The sequence below is a fragment of the Gouania willdenowi genome, chromosome 10 (genome assembly GCF_900634775.1).
Source record: "Gouania willdenowi chromosome 10, fGouWil2.1, whole genome shotgun sequence".
In the NCBI taxonomy this organism is placed as follows: Eukaryota; Metazoa; Chordata; class Actinopteri; order Blenniiformes; family Gobiesocidae; genus Gouania; species Gouania willdenowi.
Genome location: NC_041053.1, coordinates 32,788,470 through 32,814,767, shown reverse-complemented (window position 1 = coordinate 32,814,767; position 26,298 = coordinate 32,788,470). Strand labels below are relative to the sequence as shown.

Here is a 26,298-nt window from a genome sequence, read left to right as displayed (position 1 = left end):
AATCATTTTTTTCTGGAGTTATTGCCCATGATTTGTTTTTCTTTACTGTGTTCTAGGTATCTTCAAAGAGGACAGCTTTTCTTAGAAAACGTTTAAGATAGTTAGTAATTTTTTATTCTGAATCTGATGTGATAACATTTTTTTATGCATACATCTGAGTTAGATTTAGGACATTTAGGAAAAGGTTGTGAGTTATAATGAGAACCGATCTGGCGGGGGATGTTGATGACTGTGTCTTGTTTGCTTTGTTTGTCTATGGTTGGGTTATTAAAGGCAGTCGCTAACCTGTGTTCTCTTTTCCATTTTCAGCACAGCCAAATATAACGTCCTCACCTTCCTCCCTCGATTCCTCTACTCGCAGTTTAGGAGGGCAGCCAATGCTTTCTTCCTCTTTATTGCACTCTTACAGGTAAAACCTAGCATTTAGTCTCTTAGTGTGTTTTTTCAGATCCAAAGAATGTTGTGTTACGTTGCCTCTCATTGTTGAAAGTGTTCATTCTGACTATTATTGTGCAAAGGAATTTTGGTTGGCTGTGACCTAAACATTTGTTCAGTAGGTCATGTCTGTAATTTCATATGCATACACACACACACACACACACACACACACAGACACACACGCACACACGTAGAGCCTTTATATATCCGGAAAATGAATAATACATGCGAGACTATGTGTGCCTACTTTAAAAGGAAAGTAGAATTACCCAGAGGCTCAACAAACTAATAATTCATATTACATGACTTGGAAGAGCATGAAATTTGCATTAGTGAGCCGTGGATAGCTGTGTTTCAGTCTTCCATTGCAGCTCTGGAGTTGTATTGTAATGTTAATATACAAAAGTGAGTTGAATGAGAGCTTTTCTACCCTGTGCTTGAAATGTTAATGGTTCCTAATGTTGCAGATTTGGTCCAGCCCATACTGATGATGCTGTTTTTTTTTAGAGAGATTCTGCTTTTTAGGTTTAAATCAACCATTAGTGCATGATATTTAAAACTAGTCAGGGCTACAAAAAAAAAAAAAAAAAAACTCCTCCTCCAAGCTATTAATGTGCTTTGATGCTTCGTTTAATTCATATGTTTCAAACTCATGGCCCGGGTGTCAAATCCGGCCCTTTGGAGCATCCAATTTGGCCCGCAGGAGAAAAAAAAAATGACAAAGAAAACATGAATCATTGTGTAGTTGAAATTAAACAATATTTGCAGTAATTTTTAATGTTAAATAGTTGAAGAAACTCAAAATGTTTACAAAATCCTTAAATTTTCCTGAAATTATTACATAATATTTTCCTTAATCAATTCAATTCAACTTTATTTATATTGTGCAAATTACAACAATAGCCATCTCAAAGCGCTATCAAAATATAAAATCATTAAGAAAAAGAAGAAAAAAAACAAAATAAATCCACATGAACATGCATCAGCTACAGTGGGGAGAAACAACTCCCTTAAATATAATTTCGTCACAAAATCTAGAAAATTCAAAGTGAAGATCCTGTTGGGACTGATATTTGTCACTTATTGCTTGGATATTGTTGGTTTCTTACATATTTTGTATTTTATGTAAAGGCAGAAATGAAAACTAGGGCACAATAATGTTGAAATAACTAATTTTCCCACATAAAATCTGTGGCCCACTTTAGATCAAAGTGCTCCTTATTTGGCCCCTGAACTAAAGTACGTTGTAGTGGCTACATGAAGCAATGTGAGGCATTAAATGTGTCTACATAGTTTGTAAAACGTACATCGAAAGTAATGGTAACACTTTACTTGTTTTATACTTAAGGCTGACATTACGCTGTCATTGTTTGTCATTAGCATGAATAAGGTGTCATGAAGGCTGTCAGTATCGTTTGCTTAATTATTACACCGTTCACTAAATTATGACACCTTTAGATCTATCTTGGCATTTTTTGGATTAGGTAGAGGGATCTAGTGGGGTTATGTAGGGTTAGGGGTTAGGGTAAAGAACAACACTTAATGACAGCCTTCATGACACCTTATTTATGCTAATGACAGGTGTCAAGTCATAATAATGACAGCGTATTGTCAGCCTTAATGTATAAATCTTCAAGTAAAGTAATTCATTTTGGTTGATTTTTCTTTTATATTTATCTAATGCTCAGAAAATATTTTCTGTAATTTTAGTGAAAAAAAAAAACAAAACAAAAAAAAACAAAAACAGCAAAAAGTGCCCACTTCAAAAGGGTCAACAATTACTAAAATAATTGATAAATGGAGACTTTAAATTTATATCAAAATGACTTTTAAAGTAGGACAAAAGCAGGCTCTGTCTGTCTGCATGTGAGAGCTCTGAGGATGGGAAAGCACGATGCAGTGACCTTGAAGAAGCTGCTTTGAAACGCAGCCAGTGTGAATCTTCATTACCTGCCCTGTCAATGTTGCGACCTTGAATAAAACATCGGTGCAGATGAGAGAGAGAGCCATCTCGTTCAAGTTTCCACCAAGCCAAGAAATAGTCTCCAGTGTCCCTGCGCTGCCTGGTAAATAAGATGCCTTCTTAGCATTAATGAGGAAAGATTTAAAGTGACCAAAAAAATCGTTATTCATTATTCTCCTTCCAAACCACATCAAAAACAAAACAAAACAAAAAACTCTTAGTCTTGCTAGAATTATTATTATTTTTAGAATGTGTAATCTATTTTAGGCAATTTCAATTTGATTAATAAATGACTGTAAAAGGCTGTACGATATGGACGTGATGGTGACGCATTCCTTTTTTCCCATTTAATTCCTAGCAAATCCCAGATGTGTCTCCTACGGGTCGTTGGACAACTTTAGTGCCGCTGCTCTTCATCCTTGTTGTTGCTGCTGTCAAGGAGATCATAGAAGATCTGGTAAGAGACAGACTCACACTTTTGTCCAGTTATACCTGCTTTTCTCATCAGAGTGAAGAGGAAATGGGAAATAATAGTGGTTACCGACAAATACATTAAAATCCTCAACTTTAGATACTCAACCCTGCGGATTGGGGATTAGGGCCAATAATAAAATGACTCAAGAATAAAGTTCAAATGTCGAGATGAAATAGAAATTTCAAGAATAAAGTTGATATAATATAATGTTGAGATTAAAGTCGAAATATAATGTTGAGATTAAAGTAAAAAAGACGAGATTAAAGTAAACATTTCTATAATGAACTCGAAATACAATATTGTGATAAAAGTCGAAGGTTTGCTAATGAAGTCAGATCTACGGAAACTGGCCAATTCACCATATGACAACAAACAGCAGAACGTGGCTGTCTATAAAATGCTGTGTATCGATTAATGCGTTAAACCAGGGGTGGGGAACTCTAGTGCTTGAGGGCCTGATTCCTGAGACTTTTAGATGTGTCCCTGCTCCAACACACCTGAATCAAATGAATGGCTCGTTATCATGCTTCTGCAGAGCTTGATGACAACACAATGGTTTAAACCAGGTGTGTTGGAACAGGGCGACATCGAAAAGTCTCAGGAATCAGACCCTCCAGGACTAGGGTTCCCCATCACTGCGTTAAACTATACTTCAAAGTTATGTTTAATAACAAAGAGATTGGTTCTCTTTTAGCTCTTAAACACATTGTTGTAATCTCTTTAAGGACTTTGAAGAGATATTGCCAAAAACGGCATCTGTTCGGAAGAAAAAACAGGCAAGTTTGGAAGAGGTGGAGCATTCAATCCCATCTGAAGACTGTTGTCGTATATGGTGAATTGGCTCTAGTCAGCGTCCATAGATTTTACTTAATTAGCAAACCATCGACTTTCATCACAATTATATCTTTAGTTTATTTTCAAAAATTTGGCTTTATTTTTGCCATTATATTTCAACTTTGCTCTCGAAATTTCAACTTTAATCTTGACATTTCAACTTTATTCTTGATTTGCCCAAAATTATTTTCTTCATCAAAGTTTGTCCTTCCGTAGAAAAACAGCTCAACTAAAAGAATATTTGCGGTATATGTTAAGTGTAGGAAGGAGCGGAGATTTAGAAGCTCCATTTGTAATAAAAAGCACCCAAACATACGCTTGTGGAGGTTGACATGTTTGCTAAACCCTTAAGGAAGTGCCCCATTCACATAACTACCACTGGTTTTCTCAGGTTAAAGGCACAATGATTCAAATTGTAGCCTAGACTTACCTTTTTAAGGTGTCATTTTTGTTCCGCTCAAAGACAATCATGCAACTATCATAAGATGACTGTTGCTGAATATTGTACACGCAAGACTGCAATATTAGTTCAGTACCGTAAGTGATAAAGTTGTATTTCTTTGGTCTTTTTTCATATATTATTGTTAATGTGGACATTGTGGTGAACGACTGTGATATAATTAAGGTTTGTCATGTATTTTTTTGTAACAGTCTTTTGTTCCCATGAATATTATTGTGAAAATAGTCATATGACTATTTGCCAATAGTTTACTCTACTTTTGTTGGACTCCAGTAAGAGTAGCTGTTGCTTGGGCTGCAGCTAATGAAGGAAAGACCAGGCGTGGTCACACTGAGTAGCACTGGATTAATCTAAGGATGTGATTTTAGTCATAACTCATGATGTTAGACAATATTTAATCTACCAATCAGTAATAATTTGTGTTGTCACAGTAACATAAGGCAATGGAAGGATGGAATAGGGAATATTAGAGGTTAGAACGTAGGTGGTGGGTATCTAAAAGCTGTCATCTTACCATGAAAACCAGTAATGACAGAAAATTATACATGCACAACAGAATGACCCGAGGTTATAAAAAAACAAAGAGCTGTAGTCAGCAGCTACCAATTGAAAATCAGCATAGATACAAAGACATACCAGTAATTTGCATTTGTTAAATGGTCAGCTGCTATTAAAGTACGGTTCATCTTCGGGATGCATGGGAGAAATAAATCAATCAATGCATCGTCATTCAGACATAATCGATTCATACATTTCCAGTAATCATTTATTTAAATGCAAAGTAACAGGAAATACTGTAGAAGGATATTTTAATGGATTAACTGATTTTTAAAAGCACTATAGTACTGGAGCCTACCCATAGTTCTCCATTGGTGCAGGGAATGCATCTAAAAACACTGGTCCTATGCATTTAAGTGCATATAGATATGTTTTAGATGAATGCAGTGTACAGTCCTTGTCTGGCTTGATTAAAATCTGTGGATTTAAGTAATTTTTCTTCAGTTGCCTGATTATATAAGCCTTAAACCTCTTAGTACTTTTGAAATGTTTGAACCCTTCAAACTTTATATAGAAAGGATTGTGTGCGCAGTGCAGGACTTTTGTTTTTATAGTAGTTTGTCCTCTTAGTATTGTGTTATAGCCGGTGAGGCGGACTGCGATGGTTCCACGACCACAGCAGGAAAATCCCCCATCAAACGGATGAACGCATGTACATGTGCACATACACTTGCTTGTTTGAGAGGACACAGCTGTGTGCCTGCTGCAACCAGGGTAGACATTCAGTCAATTAACCTAGATACTGAATGCTCATGTACAAAGGCAGTTAGTGCTAGCAAAACAAAACAACTGTGTGTGACCCAACACACACCCACACGCACTCACGCATACAGTCAGTTGTGTCTAATTGTTGTGCAGAAGAAAAAAAGACCACATAGTTATTTTGACGGGACAACCATGTCAATCTTAGGTTTCCTGTAAATCTTTCCAGTAAGTTCATTTTGTCTTCTTTTTTGAAATAATGTGTTAAGGTTAATTTTATCCATTCTACTTTTTTCAGGAATATTTACTTTGATCTCCTGACATTTTTTGACTGCCAACTGTCAGTAGATGCCTCTGAGGAAGACTGACAGTTGGCCGTCCAAACATGTCAGGATATCAAAGTAAATTTCAAAGAATGTTTCCTGTAAATTTCCCGTAAAAAGATGAATAAGTGAAACCTTAACATATTAGGTAACACTTGACTTGAAGTTCTATACATTGGCTGACATTACACTGTCATTATCTGTCATTGGCCATGGTTACATGATGTTTTTAAATTCTGAATTAGTTATTCCAAATTGTATTATTTGAAATTCAAGTTCTCTTCTTTGTGTTTACATGGATAGAGTTTACTTGGAAAACCGGTTTATTCGGCTTTATGTTTGGGGGTTGGGAAGGAAAAAACACACAACAAACCTTTTTCTTTTCACCTACAACATATAAGACTACACGTGAGAACTGTTTTTTTTATTATTTTGATTGTAGTTTTGCAGCAGCAGCTCAACAATAACACGCTGTTTCACTTTAATCTGCGGAGCAGAAGAGAGATTGAGCAGCGGGGAAGCAAGGTAGAAGTCCGTACTTTGGTCAATCAAATCCAGCGGTTAATGCAACAGCTATTCTACCTCCACGCTACAGGACATTCAGTGAAAAATTAACTTTATAATGATCTATGCATCATTAGTGAAGCTCTGGTGCTCCATGCCCCGCAGCACCAATGAAGCCTGTTCCGTTCGCTGAGGTCTTTGTGTGTCATAAGTTCATGTGTTTGCGAATATCCGCATGTTTATTCTTACGTCCATCCACTCTTTTCATTATATCCATGTCTTTAAGGCTCTTATTAAATAAATAGTCTCAGTTGGAGTCTTGGTGGCCATCCTGGACTATGTTCGTCACCAACGCGTCATTGCGGCAAGTCGCGCATGCGCAGATTGACCGGAATTAACTTAAAGCGGAATTAAGTGTTTACAAGAAAGAGGAATTATTTAATTTGGAATTAAAATCAGATTGAACTAGCCACCTAATTTGGATTTATGTTTAATTCAGAATTAAATTTGTATTAGCAATTAGGTGTTTACAAGGTCCGTTTAAAGAGGAATTAACTTTTATTCTGAATTAAAGCTCCAATGTAAACGTGGCCTTTTGCATGCATAAGGTGTCATGAAGGCTGTCATTAAGTGTCATTCACTGAATTATGACACCTTTGGACCTATGTTGGTATTTTTTGGGTCTAATGGGGTAAGGTACAGTTAGGGTTAAGGTTGGGGGTAAAGAACAACACTTAATGGCAGCCTTCATGACACCTTATTCATGCTAATCACAGGTGTCATGTCATAATGACAGCGTAATGTCTGCCATATGTATAAAACTTCAAGTAAAGTCTTACCCTTTATTATTCCTCTAATTTTTTTATGCATCAAAGCTCTTGATTGAAAAGTGTTTTTAGGTTGATCCAGTTGCTCAATATGCGGGAAAAGTTGCAAGCACTTGCAGGGGCCCTGCAATGCGATCCCCACTTTGCATGTCCCAGTAGACAGCTACTCTAGCTGGTGAAGAAGGGACCAGCGCAGCACTTTTTCTTCCAGCCTGTTGTGGAAAACAATGGTGATGACTCTGTGTTTATTGCTGAAGGTCACCTGCAAACGCGGCTGCTCCCTGCACCATGCCGTCCCTCAGAAGCTGACCTGACAGGGCAACATCGACCCTGAACTTCATGAATCATGCACTACAGACTACAGCGTACACAGTGCAACCCTCACCTTGTTGCTGACTGTGTCTATTCCTCCATCCCTCCCACCTATATAACTGTTGGTTATTGCAACCCTGAAAACCCTAGATTTGTATTTAATTTGCCTCCCATTTCTCTCATTAAGTCATGTTTTGCATTATAGCACACCTTTGTTTTGTATTTGCTCCTAATTTCTAAAAATATTCAAATGGATTCATTCATTAATCCTATAATTTATGTTATTTGTGTTTAAACTTTTAAAATTGTTTACAATAAATTAAAACAGGATATGAATATAACTATATTTCAGCATCACACAAAATTCAGGGTTAAGCTCTAAAGCAGAGATGTGCAACTTTATCACAGCGAGGCCCACAAAAAATGCAAATGTATGACCCTAGGTTCACATTATCAATTTTAGGAATAATGACCAATCTGAGCAACAATACAGGAAAGAACAAAGGGGTTTGTGTTTTTGTTGTTGTTTTGTACACTATTTTTCATTTTAGTTAATGTTGTTTCTTGTGTTTTTTTGAGTCATTTTATTTGTATTTATGTATTATCGTGTTGTGTATTTTTTTACTCATTTTGTATGTTTTTCTGTTATGTTTTGTCAATTTTTGTAGTCATGTGTATTTGGAGTCATTTTGTTAGGTTTTGTTGTCTATTTGGGTATTTCTGTTGTTAATTTGTGTATTTTTCTGCAATTTTGTACCTTTTTTTTAGTCATTTTGTGTATTTTTGGAGTCATGTTGTGCCACTTACCCATGTCTGCCCTAAAGGGTGAACTTTCCCTATTAAATTAATAATATTGGTAAAGTCGAAAGGACATTTTAGATGCTGATCTCATCGTATTTAACTTTTCTAGTTCAAGTGCTACAATAATGTATTTATTTCCACAGAATCTCACTACTGCGCTGTGAATAGACACTTGTTGGATTTATCTACACATATCAGGATGCAACAGAAAAGAACAGTGGTTCCAACCAGAGCCTGGCTCCTGCTTCACTTATATAGACAAGGCTTGTACTGCTATTTCTAATGCATTCTATAGGGCAGTGGTTCCCAACCTTTTTCTTGTCATGACCCCATTTTTATATCACACATTTCTAGTGACCCCAGAGACCTTTCTTTCTTTAAAGTTAGTCTTTCATCACATCTGTTATGCTGTGTTACAAATGCAGAGTAGCCAGGATTAGTGCACAAAGTTGTGCCAGCTCAGATTTTTTTTAAACAACAAATATTTAAACTAGATTTATACTTGAGAAACTGACTGTATACAGAATACAGTTCCAGCAAGATTCTTTTTGTCATCTTTTTAAATATTATGTTATGGTTTCATTCATTCAGACAACTGTTCCTTTGGAAATCCACTTTGATCTCCTGACATGTTTCGACTGACAATTGTCAGTCTTCGTCAGAGGCGTCTGCTGATCGCTTTGATGTTTCCTTTGAAGTTTTTCCTTGACTTCCGTATAGTAATTCCAGCTTGCATTTATTCTGTTGTCTTAATAAATGAAACCTTAACTCATTGGTTGCCAGCCATTCTCAGAACAGCTACCCCCTTCACTGCGAGCCATTTTAGAGCATTTTGACTGACCCACAGAAAATTTTGGATTGATACAATCTAAAATCTGAAAGATTAGACTCTCTACTTTCATCAGAATTTCTTTTTAGTTTCTAGCTTGTTTCGTTCTTCCGTAATCAGCAGTTGAATAGAGGTAGAAGTTTCGCAGAAAATGCCAGTTTCTGACAAAAAGCTTTGCTTTAGGGACACCTCAACATTTGTTTCCTTCTATAAAACAACACTGAGAACGGGTTTTCGATGGCAAAATTATTATTATTTTGCTATCTGGGTCAAAGTTGTACGGTTTTCTTACTGTGTTTTGGCCGTCCTCCAATTCTCCCCCACGCAACTTCCTCCTCCTCCGCGACATGCCGAGTATCGCTGTTTGGCCTGGATTGTTGATTGTTTTCTCTCACAATTGTGACACTCTCAATAGTCACCTTAGCTCCACACAATCTCTGCTTGAGTGTGAACTGTTGTGAGCTGTTGGATACTTCACAATATCCCTTCGTAGTGCGATTTTCTGCCTCTTCCCTGGCTGCTCCCTCCCCAGCGATGGCAATAATCATGGCTAATCTCTCATCCAAAGGTGCGCTGCTGCTGCCACCTACATGGCACCAGTTGGTCACTACATCATAGTACAAGGCTGATATTCATGAGAGAACTCTGTCACATTGTCTCCCAGCAACCCCCTTGAAAAAACACAATTGACGTATATTTAAGTCGATGGCAGCGAGCGTTTGGATTTGAAATGACTTATTTTTACGCCAATGGCAGAGTGAGTTAACATACTGGAGAATACAGTTGTTTGGGATTGTGTGTGGTGTTTTAATTTGTAAAAGAATCTTTTTAAACATTTCAGGCCACCCCATTTTATTTCCAGGTGACCCCACATGGAGTCACGACCCTTAAGGGGGAAAAGCACAGCTGTAGGGTGTAGACTAGAGTGAATGTATAAATATAAATAAATGGCTGAAAGCAAGTTCTGTAAAGCACAGAAAGTCTGAGGAAATGAAAGTCTGAGCCCATGTGATGCAGCCTTTCATTAGAGACCACAGCATGTTGCAGCATCATCAGATTTGACCCCCACCCCACCTCCCCCTACTTTTTTAATTTTTAAAAATGTGTTCAGAAAGGAAAATGTATCTGTACCTGTAAGCTGGCCAGCTTAGATATCGAGTGAGGCTCGTAAAAACTCTCCAAGTTGGTTTATGACTTAATTAAAATGAGTCTAAAATAAATGACAACAGGCTGTTCCCCACAGTGAAGGGGAGCAGCAGCTTAATTCTAGAGCGTAGTGATCATTTAAATGAGATGGGTGAGGCAACACGTTTTGACTTTGTGTGATGCTGGCTGACAGCTTGTCCCTTGGAATCAGCTGCTGAATCCTGTTGACTCCATGGTTGTCGAGCAGACATGACGGGACTTAATGCTGCTGATTTGTACGTTGTTCACACACTGTGTACGTCCTGTTTGTACTGTTGGAAGATGGTAGGAAGAATCACGTTTGCAAGGATCAGTGAATACAACACACTTACCAAAATTTACAAACACTTCATGGATTAATTCCAGCAAGTTCTTATTGTCTTCTTTTTAAATAATATGTTAAGTTTTCATTTTTTCAGACAACTGTTTTTCATGAAATTTACTTTGATCTCCTGACATGTTTCGACTGTCAACTGCCAGTCTTCTTCAGAGGTGTCTGCTGATTGCTTTGATGTTTCCCTGTAATTTTCCTGAAAAACAGTTGCCAAAATAAATGAAACATAAACATATCATTCAAAAAGAAGACAAAAAGTCAAGGAAGCGACTAGCTTCTGAACTACATTTCCTGAAAAACAGTTGTCTGAATAAATGAAACCTTAACACTTTATGTATTGATTTTCAAAGCAACAATTTAGTTAGTTTGGGTGAAAATATTAAACAATAATTCCTCGTATCATCAGCTGTTATGTTATTATATTAATATTTTATAACTTAACTACTGATTCACATTTCTGGAGCAAACAAAATGACTTTTTTTTCTGTGTAAATGGCTATTTATAACTCTGTAACTTCATCTTTAAACATTAAAATACTTTAGATTGTTTGGTCATCTTGGTATGAAAATATTTAGTGGAATATTATGATTTATTCATATGATCCAATTTAATAAGAACTTGTCATTTGAGTTTAGGCTTAACATTGTTCAAAAGTTTCCTTTCTAAACAAAAATCTGGGCACTTCCTTTTGTCTTCTGTTGCCTCATTTCACAAGAAGTTTCCACTATTCTTCTGAATATTTGATGTGTAATAATACTTTTATGTTTTTCCTTTTTTTTTTTTTTTTAGAAACGACACAATGCTGACAACGTTGTCAACAAAAAGGAATGTCAAGGTATTTAAACCGTTTTTGTTTTCTTTGTCAATTATAATAAAGCTTTTAAACATTTTAAATCAATCATAATCTCTTGGTAACTTTCAACTCTCTCCATCTCATCCCAGTACTAAGAAATGGTGCCTGGGAGATCGTGCACTGGGAAAAGGTACGTACCCACCGTGAGCCATTTGTTTTTGAGCCTCCCATCCTATCCAAGACACTTTGATAACAATGACTTTATATTGTTAAAATACTGTAGGTTACAGAGTTTCATTCATTTGTTTTTAACATCAGAATTTTTTTCAATGAAAATATGTACCTTGGCTCAAAACAAGGTTGAAAAACACTGATTTTTTTTTGTGACATAGTCATTCAGACACACGCACACGGACACACACACACACACACACACACACACACACACACACACACACACACACACACACACACACACACACACACACACACACACACACACACACACACACACACTCTGTGAGCCCTCTAGTATGCACTCTATACTAATTAACACATGTTTCCATGTGGCTGGTCTTTAGAAGGCCACAGGACAAAGAGCTTCATCCTCATAGAGACATTTTTGTAACATGGCTGCAGAAGTAATTAGAATATTTGCATTTCCTGAAGAAAATGCAAGTGAAAATGCTGGTGCTGGCCTGTGTCACACTGCTTTAGCTTAGCATTAGCTTAGCATTAGCTTAGCATTAGCTTAGCATTAGCTTAGCATTAGCTTAGCATTAGCTTAGCATTAGCGAGCGAGCATTAGCATTAGCTAGCATTAGCATATATGTACATTAACTAGCATTAGCATTAGATAGCACTAGCAATATCTGTTATTAGCATTAACATTAACTAGCATTAGCACTAGCAAGCATTAACATAAACTAGCGTTAGTCTTAGCTAGCATTAACATAAACTAGTGTTAGTCTTAGCTAGCATTAACATTAGGTAGCATTAACATTAGTTTTAATTAACATTAGCTAGCATTATCATTAACTAGCATTAACAACAGCATTAGCTAGCATTAACACTAACCTAGCATTAGCATTAACCTAGCAATAGCATTAACCTAGCCCCATGTCGCTCTAGCATTATTAATATCATTAGATAGCATTAGCATATATTTGCATTAGCATTAACTATCATTAGCATTAATTAGCACTAGCATTAACTGGTAATACCATATATTTACATTATCATTAACTAGCATTAGTTAGCACTAGCATTAACTGGTAATACCATATATTTGCATTATCATTAACTAGCATTAGTTAGCACTAGCTTTAACTGTTATTAGCATTAACATCAACATAAATTTACATTAATTAGCATTAATATTAGCTAGCATTAACATTAGTTAGAATTAGTTAGCATTAATATTAGCACTAACCTAGCATTAGCCAAGCAAAAGCATTAACCTAGCATTAGCTCAGCATTAACCTAGCAATAGCTTAATATTAGCAATAAGGTTGGAAAAAGGTTTAAATGGGTTAAAACTGTTAAAGGTTGAATGGTTTATCTGTTTGCAAAGATTTTAAGGTAAAAACTGGAGCAGCTTCTAAAAATGGGATTAGAGCTAAATGCCTCCTCACTAATAAAGAAATAAACACCAAGGCAGAGCAAAAATGTTAGAAAGGTTGCATTCATCATCACCGATTTCTTCTGGCTCATTTTACTTCCTTTGAGGTGCTCAATAAGAATTGATTTATCATGTGCGGTATTTGTGGTTTTGTTTGTGAGAGCTAAATTAACGGTAGGATCTGTCGAGTTTGTTTGAGCACGCTCACAACTCAAGTGCAACTTCAATAACGCTGCAACAACCGTAATTTAATTTCTTAAGAAAAACCCACCCTGGGACAGCCAGGTTGTGGCAGAGAAAAGCAAATGAAAGAGCCTATTATACAAATTGTAACATCGATTCATCCATCACATGGTGCGTTTGGTGTCACAATCCCATTAACTGCAAGTACGTGATAGAGGAGCTAAATAAGCTCTTTGTGGTGTTTCTCCATGCTTTATAACACATTTGTTCCATAACCTTAATTTCTCCCTGTAAACAGCTCATTTTACTCATCTCACTGGTGTGTGAGCGTCTGTTTCCCCCTATTTCCAGACACGAGATCTTCAAAAAAAGCAGCAGTTTGAATTATTAATCACGTCATCATACATATTGTAAAAGTGTCCTCTGTCCCACATTTCAGTTTGCTTCAAAGTTTGTTGAACCAGAATTACTTAATATGTGTTTATACAAACTACACTCGATCAGAGTTTAGAATGAAATTGTTAGAGATTTGTCCTGATAACAGATGAACTGGATGAATTATGTCTTTGTTGGAATGCAGAAAGCACTTCAGAGCATGTTGATATGCTATATACTGTATGCTAATGTAATCCCTTCTGAGCTCTGTTGCTTCTTCAGTATTATCGATCCATGCTTTAGGTGATTTTAACTCTCTGTTGTCTATAAATTGTTTTCCTCTGTTGAGTATCAATATTGCTCATTAGCTTGAAAACATGTAAAAGATTTTCTTTTCTCCATAGTGAGTGTATTGGTCTAGTTTTGTTTTGTTTTTTTAATGCTGCTTTATAAGCCTTGTTAGAGCTTGATATGTAACAACGACCCAAAATTTTCATTAAAACTTGAAATGTAATAAGTGGTCAATAATGTAACAAAAGTGCTAAGCCAAAATGTTATTAAAACCCAAAATGTTTCAAGTGTACAATAATGTAACAAGATACTGAGCCCCAAGCGTAAAAACATTTTTTTGTTACATTACATCATTATTACATTATGGAGCAGGCAAATAGTTTTTCCCTTAATAGTGTAATAATTTTATTACATCATGGAGTGAGTCAATGATTTATGGATTAAAGGGCTTATTGCTCGAATACAGTGTGAAGTATCATACACAAATGCATATGCGTCAATATGTGTGTGTGTATGTATGTGTATATATATATATATTTACATAATCTTTATCATAACGTTTTGGTCATTTTTCTCCCTTATGGTTATCACATTATGGGGCAGGCAAAAAACTTTTCTCTCAATAGTGGAATAATTTTATGACATTATATATGTATATATTAGTGCTGGGACTTAATCGCGTTAATTTTGATTAATTATTAACAGAAAAAAATGCACTGAAAAAAATAACGCAGTTTTTTTGGCCTCTCCCATTGCACGAGTTCCTGGTACACCCGTAATGCTGATGCACAGACCACAACACAAGGAACAGTACTTTGTTCCATTATTGACCAGTTATTACATTTCGGGTTTTATTAAAAAAAAGAAAAATCTAACAATTTGGGTCATTGTTACATTTCGGGGTCTACCAAGCGTACGCTGCAGTAACCAGTTTGTTTTCACAGGTTGATGTTGGTGAAATAATTAGAGTAAATGACAGTGATTTTGTACCTGCGGATGCTGTCATTTTATCATCCAGGTAGACGAGGCCGTCCTGCTGCCAGTACATGGGGGACATCTCCCCCTCCCTCTTTTCTCCCTCTTTTTCTCAAGCAGCTCTCTCAAAGTAATGATGGTTTTCAAAAAATTAAGCCAAAATGTCAAACTTTATGATTATCATTAATGCTACAGAACAAGCTACTGTGAAACCATCATTTCTTCAGGTTCTAGTTTAGGATTCAACTTGACTCATGAGTGAAGCTACTGTACATGTCCTTCACCTTTTCCAAAACCATTTAGATGTGCCTTCAAAGAGCCTGGAATCAATTAAGATCTTATGAAATGCTCTTTGATGTTTAACATGAAATAAAGTGCAAATATAGTCCTTTGAAGTCTTTAACGCCGATATTCAGGTTCTTCTTTCTTAAGTGGTTTTGTGAAAAGGCGAACAGATGACCAACTTGACATTATACTCTTCTCCTCTCCCTGATACTGAAACGGTTGTCTCTCTCCCTCTAAATATGTTTTCTATTTGTCTGCATTTTTGTTTTCATCCTCTCATTCTTCCTTTTTTTTCTCATCCACCCCCCCCTCTTTTCATCCTCGCCTCTCCTGCCACACCTCCTGTGTCTCGCCCCCTGCTGTTGGTAAAATCAGGTGGCTGTTGGGGAAGTAGTCAGAGCTGCAAATGGGGATCACCTCCCGGCTGACCTCGTCATACTGTCGTCCAGGTCAGGATACGAGCAACGTAACCAACCAACCAAACAGCGGTGGGAGAGATAGGGGGCTGTGTGCAACCACCTAGAGGAGACCTAGTAGAGCTCCTGACACACTGAAGAGAGTTTAGTTCCACACCAGTGCAACGAGGAGTTGGTTTTTCTTTGGTTTCTAACATCATGAAGCTGTGTCGTTTAAGGCATCTATAGTTCCTACCACAGTTAGTTTAGATACGTTATGATACCTTTTATAACCTTGCATGGCTTGTATGCCACCCTAAATGCAACAGTAAATCCACTGCAAGCAGTTTGCATGCCTTCACTTTCCAAGACAGAAATAATCTTTGCCTCCCTTTAAAAGAGCATAGGGCAGGATTTGTGGAAAAAAATAAACATTAATTTGAAGTCTTTTAATGCTAATGGGTGATGAAGCGTTCTAAACCAAAAAGAATGAGGCCACACACATTTCTCCCAATTGCCTTGAACAGACTATTTGATGCATTTTGTACTGCAATTTTGGGCCTGAATTTCCCTCGTAAATGACGCTGATGCGCGTTCTCGACGGCTTGGAGAAGCGTCCACTCTGCCGAAAATGAAGAAGACGACGACGGCTTGGAGGCTGGAAGAAGACAAGCTGGTGGACCAAACTACTCTTTGGTTCCGTGGAGGTCTTGCAGTAAACAGTCCAGTGAAGGGCGATTAAATAAATAACGGTGTCACACTTAGAGTGTTGGAGTGTGGTTCGGGCATTCAGATATTTATATCCGAGCCCGACCTGAAGCCGACAATTTAAACCTCATTTCTTCCCATACAAAGTAAATATTTATGTTTGTTTTAGTGGTAAGCCCACTTTTATTAACAAACAACGGAACAGATCAAATGTCAAACACAAATGGGTGCGCAGTCCACACAAGAGACCCAGTGGATCTATTTACATGATCCATGTATCAAAGATAAGGATGATCCATGTTCTTGTGCAGAAAAAAGATTGTATCAACATTGGATGTTTTCAAAGCTGTCCTCCTCTACAGCGCTGAAGCTGCGCTTACTGCTACTACTGCAGGAATGGAAGGAACGTTGCGCGCAAGGACACTAAGTGACCGAACACACCACCAGTTCTAAATATCTGTCCGAACCCGACCCATGGGGTCTCGTCGGGCTACGGTCAGGTAGCCATCCTCTACTTGCAGTAAACAGTCACGTGAACAGCGAGTAAACAAATAACCGTGTCACAGTGTCAGCTGCTCTTCTATAAGAGTTCACGTGCACTCCTGGCTTGGCTGATGACTGCAATTACCTCGATGGCGGTCGTGTCACTATGAAGTCCTATTTCTTGATCCTGCCCTATATATGCTTTTTTAAGTTGCATGTATTTCAGTAATCCCCATTGCTGGAGGTAGAAAATGTAGAAACGAGCTTAACATTTCTGTGAAGCAAAACTCATTTTTAGCAGCTAACAGCAGCACTGACTGCGATAGGGCTTCATTTAACCCAAATGTGAGAAAAAGCATGATTTTCTAGAGAGACTTCCTCCATGGTAACTAAGCATGCACTAACTCAGTATGTCAGAGACCCATTTGTCTGCTGTGCCTTGGTTTACCTGCTTGCTCCGACCACCCACTCTGATGCTTATTCCCTCTTATTCTCCTATTTCTAACCATGGGCTTTTATAGCTAAACTTTGAGGCAGCCCCAAACAAAGATGCCATGCTCTTTTTTTTTTTTACATTAAACTGTTTACCTCATAGACATTTGTGTAGCTTTAAAAGTCTCATGTTGCCACTGGCTTGCATTGCTGCATCTTTGTTTGGCATGCTATGCTTGACGCTGGTTTGCTCTTGTCTTGTCTTGTGCCGTAGTTGTCTGTTTGCTTATTAACTGATCTATCTATAGTTTATAATTAGTCCCACGGACATTTACTGAATATTTACATTGGTAAAAAGACATGTTTAGTGCTTTTATACACATTTTTTATGTAGATTATATTCATGTAAAACAAAGTGAGGTTAGTTATACAGTAATTTGTTTATACAATAGGAAAACAGTGTTGAAATGTTGCAAAGTGTAACTACCTTCTTCCCTACAATAGTGAACCACAGGGTATGTGCTACATTGAAACATCTAATTTGGATGGAGAAACGAACCTGAAAATCAGACAGGTAACTTGTTAAAAAACCATTTTTGAATTCACGCTACATTTTCCTAATAAAACTATTCAAAGTGAACCCCCACTCTACATCAACAGGGTCACCATGTGACGGCAGAGATGAAGGAAATCGACAGTCTGATGCGTCTGTCGGGGAGGATGGAATGTGAAAGCCCAAATCGCCACTTGTACGAATTTGTTGGTAACATCCGTCTGGATGGACACAGGTGGGCGTCTTTCACAAAACTTCTTGCATTAATTCTCTATAAAACATGAAGGTTTTAGACTACCTTTAATCTGTTATTTAAAGAGTAACTCAAAAAATGCATTGATTGTGTGTGGAGCTCCCGGAGTAGTTAAGACACGCCCAGTCTATACTATAAAATGTATAAAGAACAATCACTGCTATGCTAACTACTTATTCAATACTCACTATAGCTCTCTATTCACAATTCTTTCAATCCAACCTAATCGTCACAGATTGCAGAGTCCACAGGTGCTAGTTTTTATAGGAGGGGCGGTGCTAACAGTGCTGGTTCATGAAGTAAGAAGCCACCAAGACGTTACAAACCACCATTCTCAGCCATTAGCAAACTTTGAATAAAATAGGGCAGTCTTACATTTTTACCACACAATACGCCAAATTCTTTGACTAAAATGTCAAGAATTGGACAAAAATGTGTCAGCAACCCCACTTCACACAAAATGCATTTGTTTTCAGCATATAAAAGTGGTTTTTGGGTTTAGTTACTCTTTAATCCATAACTTGTTTTGCAGTTTTACCATTGTAAGCCATATAAATACAGTATATACTGTATATTTAAAATCTCCGTATTGTGCTTTTGATTATATTTTAATCTTCTTTTATTCATAATAATTTATGTACATGTACAGTATACACACCTATTTTTTAAATTTTGTTCCAGCACTGTACCACTAGGTCCAGAACAGATCCTGCTAAGAGGAGCCCAGCTGAGGAACACACAGTGGATCCACGGTGTGGTCGTCTACACGGGACATGACACAAAGCTCATGCAGGTAAAGGACACCAGTGTCTGTATTCACAAAGCATCCTAAGGCTAAAAGTCACTCTTAGAAAAATCTTAGATTTCTTTGAATTTTAAGATTTTTCCTAGATTTATTCTTTGTTAGGATACAATAAATTCACAAGGAGGAGGTCCTACGAAAGCTCCTAAGGTGAAAAACTGTTGGGAGGAGTGAGGAGGACTTTTAAGAAACCTAACCCCCATTTTTCAACCGCATCTTTATCTGCTCCGAAACTACTGCGGAACCGCAAAGCAGCTGATAGGTTTCCGTTAAAGAGCCGAGTCTGCTCTAGCACAGCTCCATAACTGCTGCAGCATGCTGGAGCCCTCTGCAGCAGATACGCAGCCCTTCTAATTTTGCCTGACGCTGGAGCTGTGCTGCAGCACAAGAAGTAGTGCATAGACACACAATAAAATATAAATATATATTATTTTCAAATTAAAATACTTCATGTGTAATTCCATCCATTGGCCGAGGTTACCCCTGATAGCGGAAAACGCCGATCTTCCGGGGCCTCCATTTCGGACTTTATCGGAAACTGAGCACATATTTGGACTCAGGGGAATAAAAACTGTCCGCGATTTTCGACATATTTTTGACAAAATGAGCACTTTTTTGAACCCTAAAATTGTGCGTTTCAGCTCTAGCGGGCGCAATTTGGACTCTACCTGCAAAACCAAGCACATATTCGAGGGGACCAGACTTTTCCATTGATACCATGTTTGGACCGATCGTATTTCACATATAAATATTGTATTTATCCATGGTTGAATTACATATATAATGTATCGCGCGATTACATGTGAAGTAGCGGGATCTTCTGAGCCCATGCTGCAACTGAAATGCAGCAAAACCGGAGGCGGTGGAGACTTCCAGACAGCAGATTACGCTGCAGTTACGCAGCGGAGCAGATACACATCCAGTGGAAATCCAGGGTAAGAGTGTCTTAAACAGAGAGGACAGAGAGATATTCTCCGTATGTTTAATGACAGTGATTTATTAACACGCTACTGGGTAGATCGTGCAGAGATAATGTTTGTGGTTGACTTTATTAGGGATGTGTGTACGTTTCCCACAGCATAACGTAATAGCAGAGAACTTAGTTAACCTTTTTAATTCCCTGTTTATATGCTATGTGTTTCCCAGAATTCCACACGGCCTCCCCTGAAACTATCCAATGTGGAGCGAATCACCAACTTTCAGATCCTTGTGCTGTTTGGCTGCCTGCTGGCCATCTCTCTGGTCTGCTCCATTGGCCAAACCATCTGGAAGTACCAGTACGGCAATGATGCCTGGTACATGGATCTCAACTGTAAGAGTCCTGCTAGTCTCTGCTGCTCACCTTATTCCACATATTTTGTCTCACTTGTTCATATCAGCTTATTTTGTCGTCAATTTTTACGTTTCCTAAATGCTGGTATGTGTCATCATTGCTTTTTCTTTACGTTGCCTTATTTTTAAAAATGTGTTTTTTCACATTACAAGTGAAATATGTGGCAATGAGTGAATTCCCTGTTAAGTGACAACAGACAGCTGAGACATGTGTAACTGTGTGTTGTGAATGGTGGAAACAGAAATGGTTGAATATCACTGCGCTGCTGTACTTTTTTGTTCCTTTCTAATGTTCTGTTTGATTTTGTTGTTTTTCTTTGTTGTCGTTTTTTTTAACAGCTCCAGGTAACAACCATTTTAAAGCCTTGGCCATCCGTGAATGACCCTCCCTTACTAACCCCTTACTGAAGCTCTGCCATTGCTAAGCAAATGACGCCCCCTACCCTCGCCCCCCTTCTATGGTTGCCCTACTTTGTATGGGCCCCATGCCATGGACAAGCACATACCAGGGATTCAACAATAGGTTTTTCCCCTCCAGCTCTCTTATACCTTTGTCTAGTTTTTAATTTTTTTTTTTTTTAATTTTCAGTGCCTGATGCAAACGGTGTTTCACTTTTCCCGCCATTTCTTTCAGCCACGTTAAACTCTTTGCTCTTCCCAAGCTTCAGATCAGCTTATTTTACTCCTTCCCTCATTTTTCCCCTCCCATGAAATAAATAAATTGCACAAAGCGATCACTTGGACTAATATGAGCAACCCTGACTTGGTCAGGGTTGCTCATATTATGATTATATATACTCTATAAAGAAACCACAGGGGCAAAAAAAAATCTGACATTTTATAAATGTCTATTCGCTATTGCCTCTTAGGCTGACTTTTAAACACAAAGAGGGGAAGACAAGGGGGTAAAAACAGCATAACTGAAATAATTTAATCTTAATTATTGATTAGATCAAATAATTTAAATGAACTGTTACATGATAATAAAAATAAAAAATCTGAACGTGGCTTGCAAAGTGATTAACGTGACACTTCTTCCAGTCATTACTCCCTCCCCTGATAGGTCTGTGTAGGAGAGGTTGTGCCCTGGTCAGTTTAAGCTTGCCTTGTGACTTGCACTCATCCTCTGACTGAGCGGATATATTGGCTTTAATTTATTAATTTTCGTCCTTTCGCTCTCTCTCTCTTTTTTTTTTTTTGTTTATTTATTTTTTATTTTTTGGAGGGTTTTATTTTTTCTTCCTCGGTTAAATTGAACTCCGCCTCTCAAACTATACCGAGGGGGGTGTAAGTCAGAAAGCAAGTCGCTCATCTTGAGACTGAGTTTTATTTTCATAAGGAGTTGTTGAGACTCTGTCCAATGCATATTAAACAACCTGTGACAAAGGAGAGTGGTGGAGGGATCCTCATAAATTTAACACCCAATGTGCTCAAGTCACTGTGTTCACTCATTATTCATATTTTACCTAATGTTTTAACCCCGGGTTGTTATTGAGGGAGATGTCAAACGTTTTATTCCTGCTTTTGGGATTTACGGATAAATTGTGTAAAATGATTATTCATCATTTTACCTGCTCAGGAATAACAAATTAATTAACATTGTTTGTTTAGGTCAGACATGTACAACTGGTGGCCCTCAGTCTATTTTTGTGTGGCCCCCAAGGTAAATGCAAAAAATGACTCCAGAACAATACACAAATGATGACAAAATTACTCCAAAAGCACACATTATGACAACAAAAACACAAAATGATAGAAAAATATACAAAAAGACAACAAAAATGCAAAAAATTACTCAAAAACATAGAATCAGAGAGGAATATTTGAAAAAGGACAATATAAATATGCACAAGGACAGAATAACAATAAATAAAAAAGAAATCACAAAATAAATGAGAAACCCCACAAAACAATAACAGGCGTGCACAAAATGACAACAAAAACACCTAGAGACACTTAGTTTTTTCCTGTAATAATGCTCAGATTGCTCATTATTTCTAAATGCTGACGTTAATGTTGATAACGTGGCCCTTGGAACAAAAAAAAAATCAAATTTTTCCGGCCCTTGCTGTGATTAAAGTTGTCTTTTTGTGGTTAAATAGTTTTAATAGTTCTCATATAAAAGCAATTTAAATGGTATTTAGTAATAAAGCTTAAAAATATATTTTATGATTAATCATTGGCGATCACTTCATACAAACGATCACACAGTCCTATTGTTGCACTAAATACTGTGAATGTTGTCGCACCAAAAGCTGCTTGTTTTTTAAAGATAATTTTATTTTTTAACAAGTTACGACTTTATATTATGAAGAATAATCTGCCACTTGAAATACATTTGTCATGCAATGCTGACTCCATGACTGAAGTCGGGCACTGTTTTTGCCACTCTCGTAACACCTGATGGCATGATCGACGTGTGTCTGCATGTAGCATGAGAGAGGTGTTACTTTAACCTAAAATATATCTTATCATTATATATAATGTCATGAGTGAAGAGTTATAAACTTTAAAGAAGCAAATGGATCGTTTTGGGGTTTTTTTCCCTTTAGTGACTTAATATCCGTGCATGTCCTGCTTTGTTTTGTCATGTTTAAACGTCTTACTTATTAAAGAGTCGTATTTAATTGCCTGATATACTTAACTCAAAAAGAGTGACATGAGGTGCATCCAAACCTTTAATAATTGGCGTAATCCACCCACTATTGTCCCAGTTTTCTTGGTTGAGAATGTGCTTTGGACTGATTCTCCCTCTTTTGTCTTGAAAGCATTATGTTTGTCCTCCCTCCACCTCTGGAAAAGTGCTCCCTCCTACTGTATGTGGTGTTGTTGTAGCAGTAGCTTCCATTCTGCCACATTCCTTCATGCCATCCAGTTTGGTTTTTTTTTTTATTTTGCAACCCGTTTCTGTCACTGGGGGAAGGGTTGGCCCCCTCAACCGCATTGCTAAGTTCAAGGCTTGGGTTGAGGAAGGTAACATTTGCATCTCCTGCAAGCTGAGGAAAGGTAAATCACATCCCTCCTGTTTCATGTTTGGTGTCGATGGGGTAACGAATGTTGATCATTGCCTATATTTAGCTTTTTTGGGACTAGCATCATCTTGCATAGTGCTTTGTGAAACTCATTGCCTGGATCATGCTGGATGCCAAGGCTGCTGCTGTGACACTAATGACATTAAAAGTTACTTCAGTCCCTCTTGACTACTTTTGACTGTTTGGGACTTAAAATTGGATTAAGGATGAGGCTGGGTAGAAGAATGGTGAACTCCTGCTAATGCACGATATTAAACCCCAAATGTTCCCCACAGTGGGTAATGTTGATCATTAGCAGGAGGTGCCTTTTGAGCATTTTCATTTAACAACTTTTTATGTTTTTCCAAACCAGCTCTGATAACGCTCCTCTGTATCGCTTTCCTTTATTCAAAACTCACCCATTAATAGATGGAGGAGCAGCAAACTTTGGCCTCAACTTCCTCACCTTCATCATTCTGTTCAACAACCTGATACCCATCAGTCTTCTCGTCACTCTGGAGGTTATCAAGTTTACTCAGGCCTTTTTCATTAACTGGGTGAGTCAAGGAAAATATAAACTAAGAAAGATGCACTGTTATCCTTCTATTAAAGCAAGGATCGTCTGTCTGTCTGTCTGTGTGGAGCAATTACTTCCTCGACACAGTGTCTTTTGGACCTGAAACTTTTTTACAAGCTTGCACACATGCCGAGTGTGCATCCATTATTTTGGACTTATTTGGTGATTATGTTTCAAAACGTTTATTTTCATTTTGAAATCACCGCGGAATCAACGGGGGTTACACCGGACGGAGAGTTAGATCAAAGAGGCGGGAGGGCCGTCTGAGCAGCCGCACTCACACTGATACTGATATACTAGCAACTCACACACGCACACACACACACACACACACACACACACACGCGTGACGCACGTGCGTGTGTGTGAGACTGAGCCTACAGAGGAGAGATATATAGACAGTACCACAACCAGAAAGAGGAAAGGAAACAGTTTAACATCTACAATTTAAAAAAAAAACATTAACCATAATATCTCTCTCTCTCTCTCACACACACACACACACACACACACACACACACACACACACACACACACACACACACACACCTGCATTTAGTATTGTTAAATGCTAAAAAAATAGTTTTATTTGTACAAATGTATGTCCTTTATCAGATTCTACCTGAATGGCTGCATTGGTACAAACTTTATTTATCACTTTATAATGTTCATGTCCCATAGAATTAAACCAGGGAAATCGCACACGCTATTTTACTTTGCACCCACAAATAAACCCCTTTATAACACTACAGAGTGCAGAGTATGTACACCTCTTTGTACATCCCAAGATTTTTAAAATAATTCTGGACTTATTAATGGCTTTTAAATACATACATGGATTTTTTTTTATTTAATTTTATTTTTTGCAAGAATTGAGTTCAATGAATTTGTGGAATTTGAGATTTTTGCATTTTGTGCTTTGAAAGAGTTGCAGACATTTTATTTTTGACTGTCAAATGTATTTAAAATAAAGCTAAAATTAGAAAGAGAATGCTCTTTAACTTTTTAACCTTGTCATGGTTTTTAAAATATATTTTCATGGTCTTGGATTTGTCTCTGCATTCTGCTTGTTTCGGTCTTGGTCCGGACTCCCAAAAGCCTTGGCGTATGCATTCCATTCTGATCTGAGGGAAGTCGTGTTAGTGGATAGTGTTGAATTTATTACAATGTGTAATGTTGTGTTTAAGACCAAAGGTTACGTTTAGAGAAAACTAGCCATTTTTACGTAATTGAGAGAAAGGTAATTTGGATTAAGATTCTGAAATATTATTCATAGTTATAATTGAAGGTGGATGAGCAGGAAGTGAAAGGGATTCTCAACCCAAATGACAAAGACAGCTCAACTGAAAGACTATTTGTAAACTTTATTACTAGAAATGAGAGGCAATTTACAAGCTGACTATACAATAAGAATCATTTTTAAATGATTTGGCAAACTGTCACATAGTTATTACTCAAGGAAGTGCTGCATTCGCGTTACTCCGACTGGTTTGATGAAGTGAAAGGCATCAGATCCGTAGTATGGTACTATCCGGTGGTACGTAGTCTCACTCGTAATAATATGTCTTCCTTGTTCATAGCTTAGTGATACTGTATTGTTGTTTTACAGAATTTAGTTAAAAACAAACATTAAGCCGAGGGTTTACTACTACGGGCCACATAAAAAAAATTAAAAAAAACAAGAAAATCTGTAATATGAGATTAAAGTTGTAATGTTATGAGAATAAAGTTGTATCTTAATGAAAATTATAGATTTATGAGATTAATATCATAATATTTTAGGAGTAAAGTTGCAATATTTTGAGTATAAAGTCGTAATTTTCTGAGAATAAAAGTATTAGTGAGATTATATACATTATCTCTTTAGGTTTCACACATGGTGAAATACTGAGACATTTGGCCATTATCACCACACTGTTATCAGTTTAAGGACTTTAAAGACACATGTTCTGATAAAAGAACCAGGAGGAACTGGCTGGAAGTGGTCGATTTAATGGGTGTTAATTGCGTTCACTTCAACGGGGAATTTTGAGTTTTTCAAGCTACGGCTTTATGAAATTATGAGCATTCTCAAAATATTGAGACTTTAATCTCGAAATGTTATGACTTTAATCTAATAAAATTATAATTTTATTCTCAAAATATTACAACTTTTAATGTGGCCCTAATACGTCATCATAGTTTACTGCTATTGGCCCCCATTCTTTAATTCTGAAGAATAATTAAGGTTCATGGAGAATGGAAAGACATGGTGTATTGGCCTTGCTTTTTTCAGTTTGAGTTTAATTTAGTGTAGCACCGAATCAAGCAGTTTTTTTGTATTGTTTCAAGGATACGGATATGCTGTACGAGCCAACAAACACACCTGCGATGGCGCGCACTTCCAATCTGAACGAAGAGCTCGGCCAGGTGAGCACAGCATTTTTACTGCAGGTTTCATCACTGATGGTAAAACACTCTTAATCTGAGTTTTCTTTACACTTTTAGGTGAAATACATTTTCACAGACAAGACTGGAACTCTGACCTGCAACGTGATGCAATTTAAGAAGTGCACCATCGCCGGTGTGGCCTATGGGTACGCTCCATTTTTCTTCTCTCCCTCTCTCCTTCACGAAATGCCAGCTTTGCATCATGCTACATCTGGTGTGTGTCTCACCCACCCTCACCTTCTAATTAGCACCT

General features: G+C 37.4%; 1 protein-coding gene across 6 annotated transcripts in view; it reads left to right on the top strand.

Moving 5' to 3' along the window:
* Positions 1-26,298, top strand: part of atp8a1 (ATPase phospholipid transporting 8A1) — a 143,665-nt gene that overhangs the window by 30,833 nt on the left and 86,534 nt on the right. For 3 of the 6 annotated variants that reach the window (XM_028458999.1, XM_028459000.1, XM_028458995.1), the window contains exons 3-15: positions 310-409; positions 2,760-2,858; positions 11,336-11,381; positions 11,489-11,529; positions 15,445-15,518; positions 17,592-17,661; positions 17,748-17,875; positions 18,575-18,686; positions 19,842-20,007; positions 20,367-20,372; positions 23,468-23,595; positions 25,947-26,024; positions 26,103-26,191. In XM_028458999.1, coding sequence (XP_028314800.1) covers positions 310-409; positions 2,760-2,858; positions 11,336-11,381; positions 11,489-11,529; positions 15,445-15,518; positions 17,592-17,661; positions 17,748-17,875; positions 18,575-18,686; positions 19,842-20,007; positions 20,367-20,372; positions 23,468-23,595; positions 25,947-26,024; positions 26,103-26,191 — 1,137 coding nt within the window. Of the gene's footprint in view, positions 1-309; positions 410-2,759; positions 2,859-11,335; positions 11,382-11,488; positions 11,530-14,753; positions 14,828-15,444; positions 15,519-17,591; positions 17,662-17,747; positions 17,876-18,574; positions 18,687-19,841; positions 20,008-20,366; positions 20,373-23,467; positions 23,596-25,946; positions 26,025-26,102; positions 26,192-26,298 lie in introns of all 6 variants that reach the window. The other 3 variants (XM_028459001.1, XM_028458998.1, XM_028458997.1) reach the window with 2 other exon arrangements.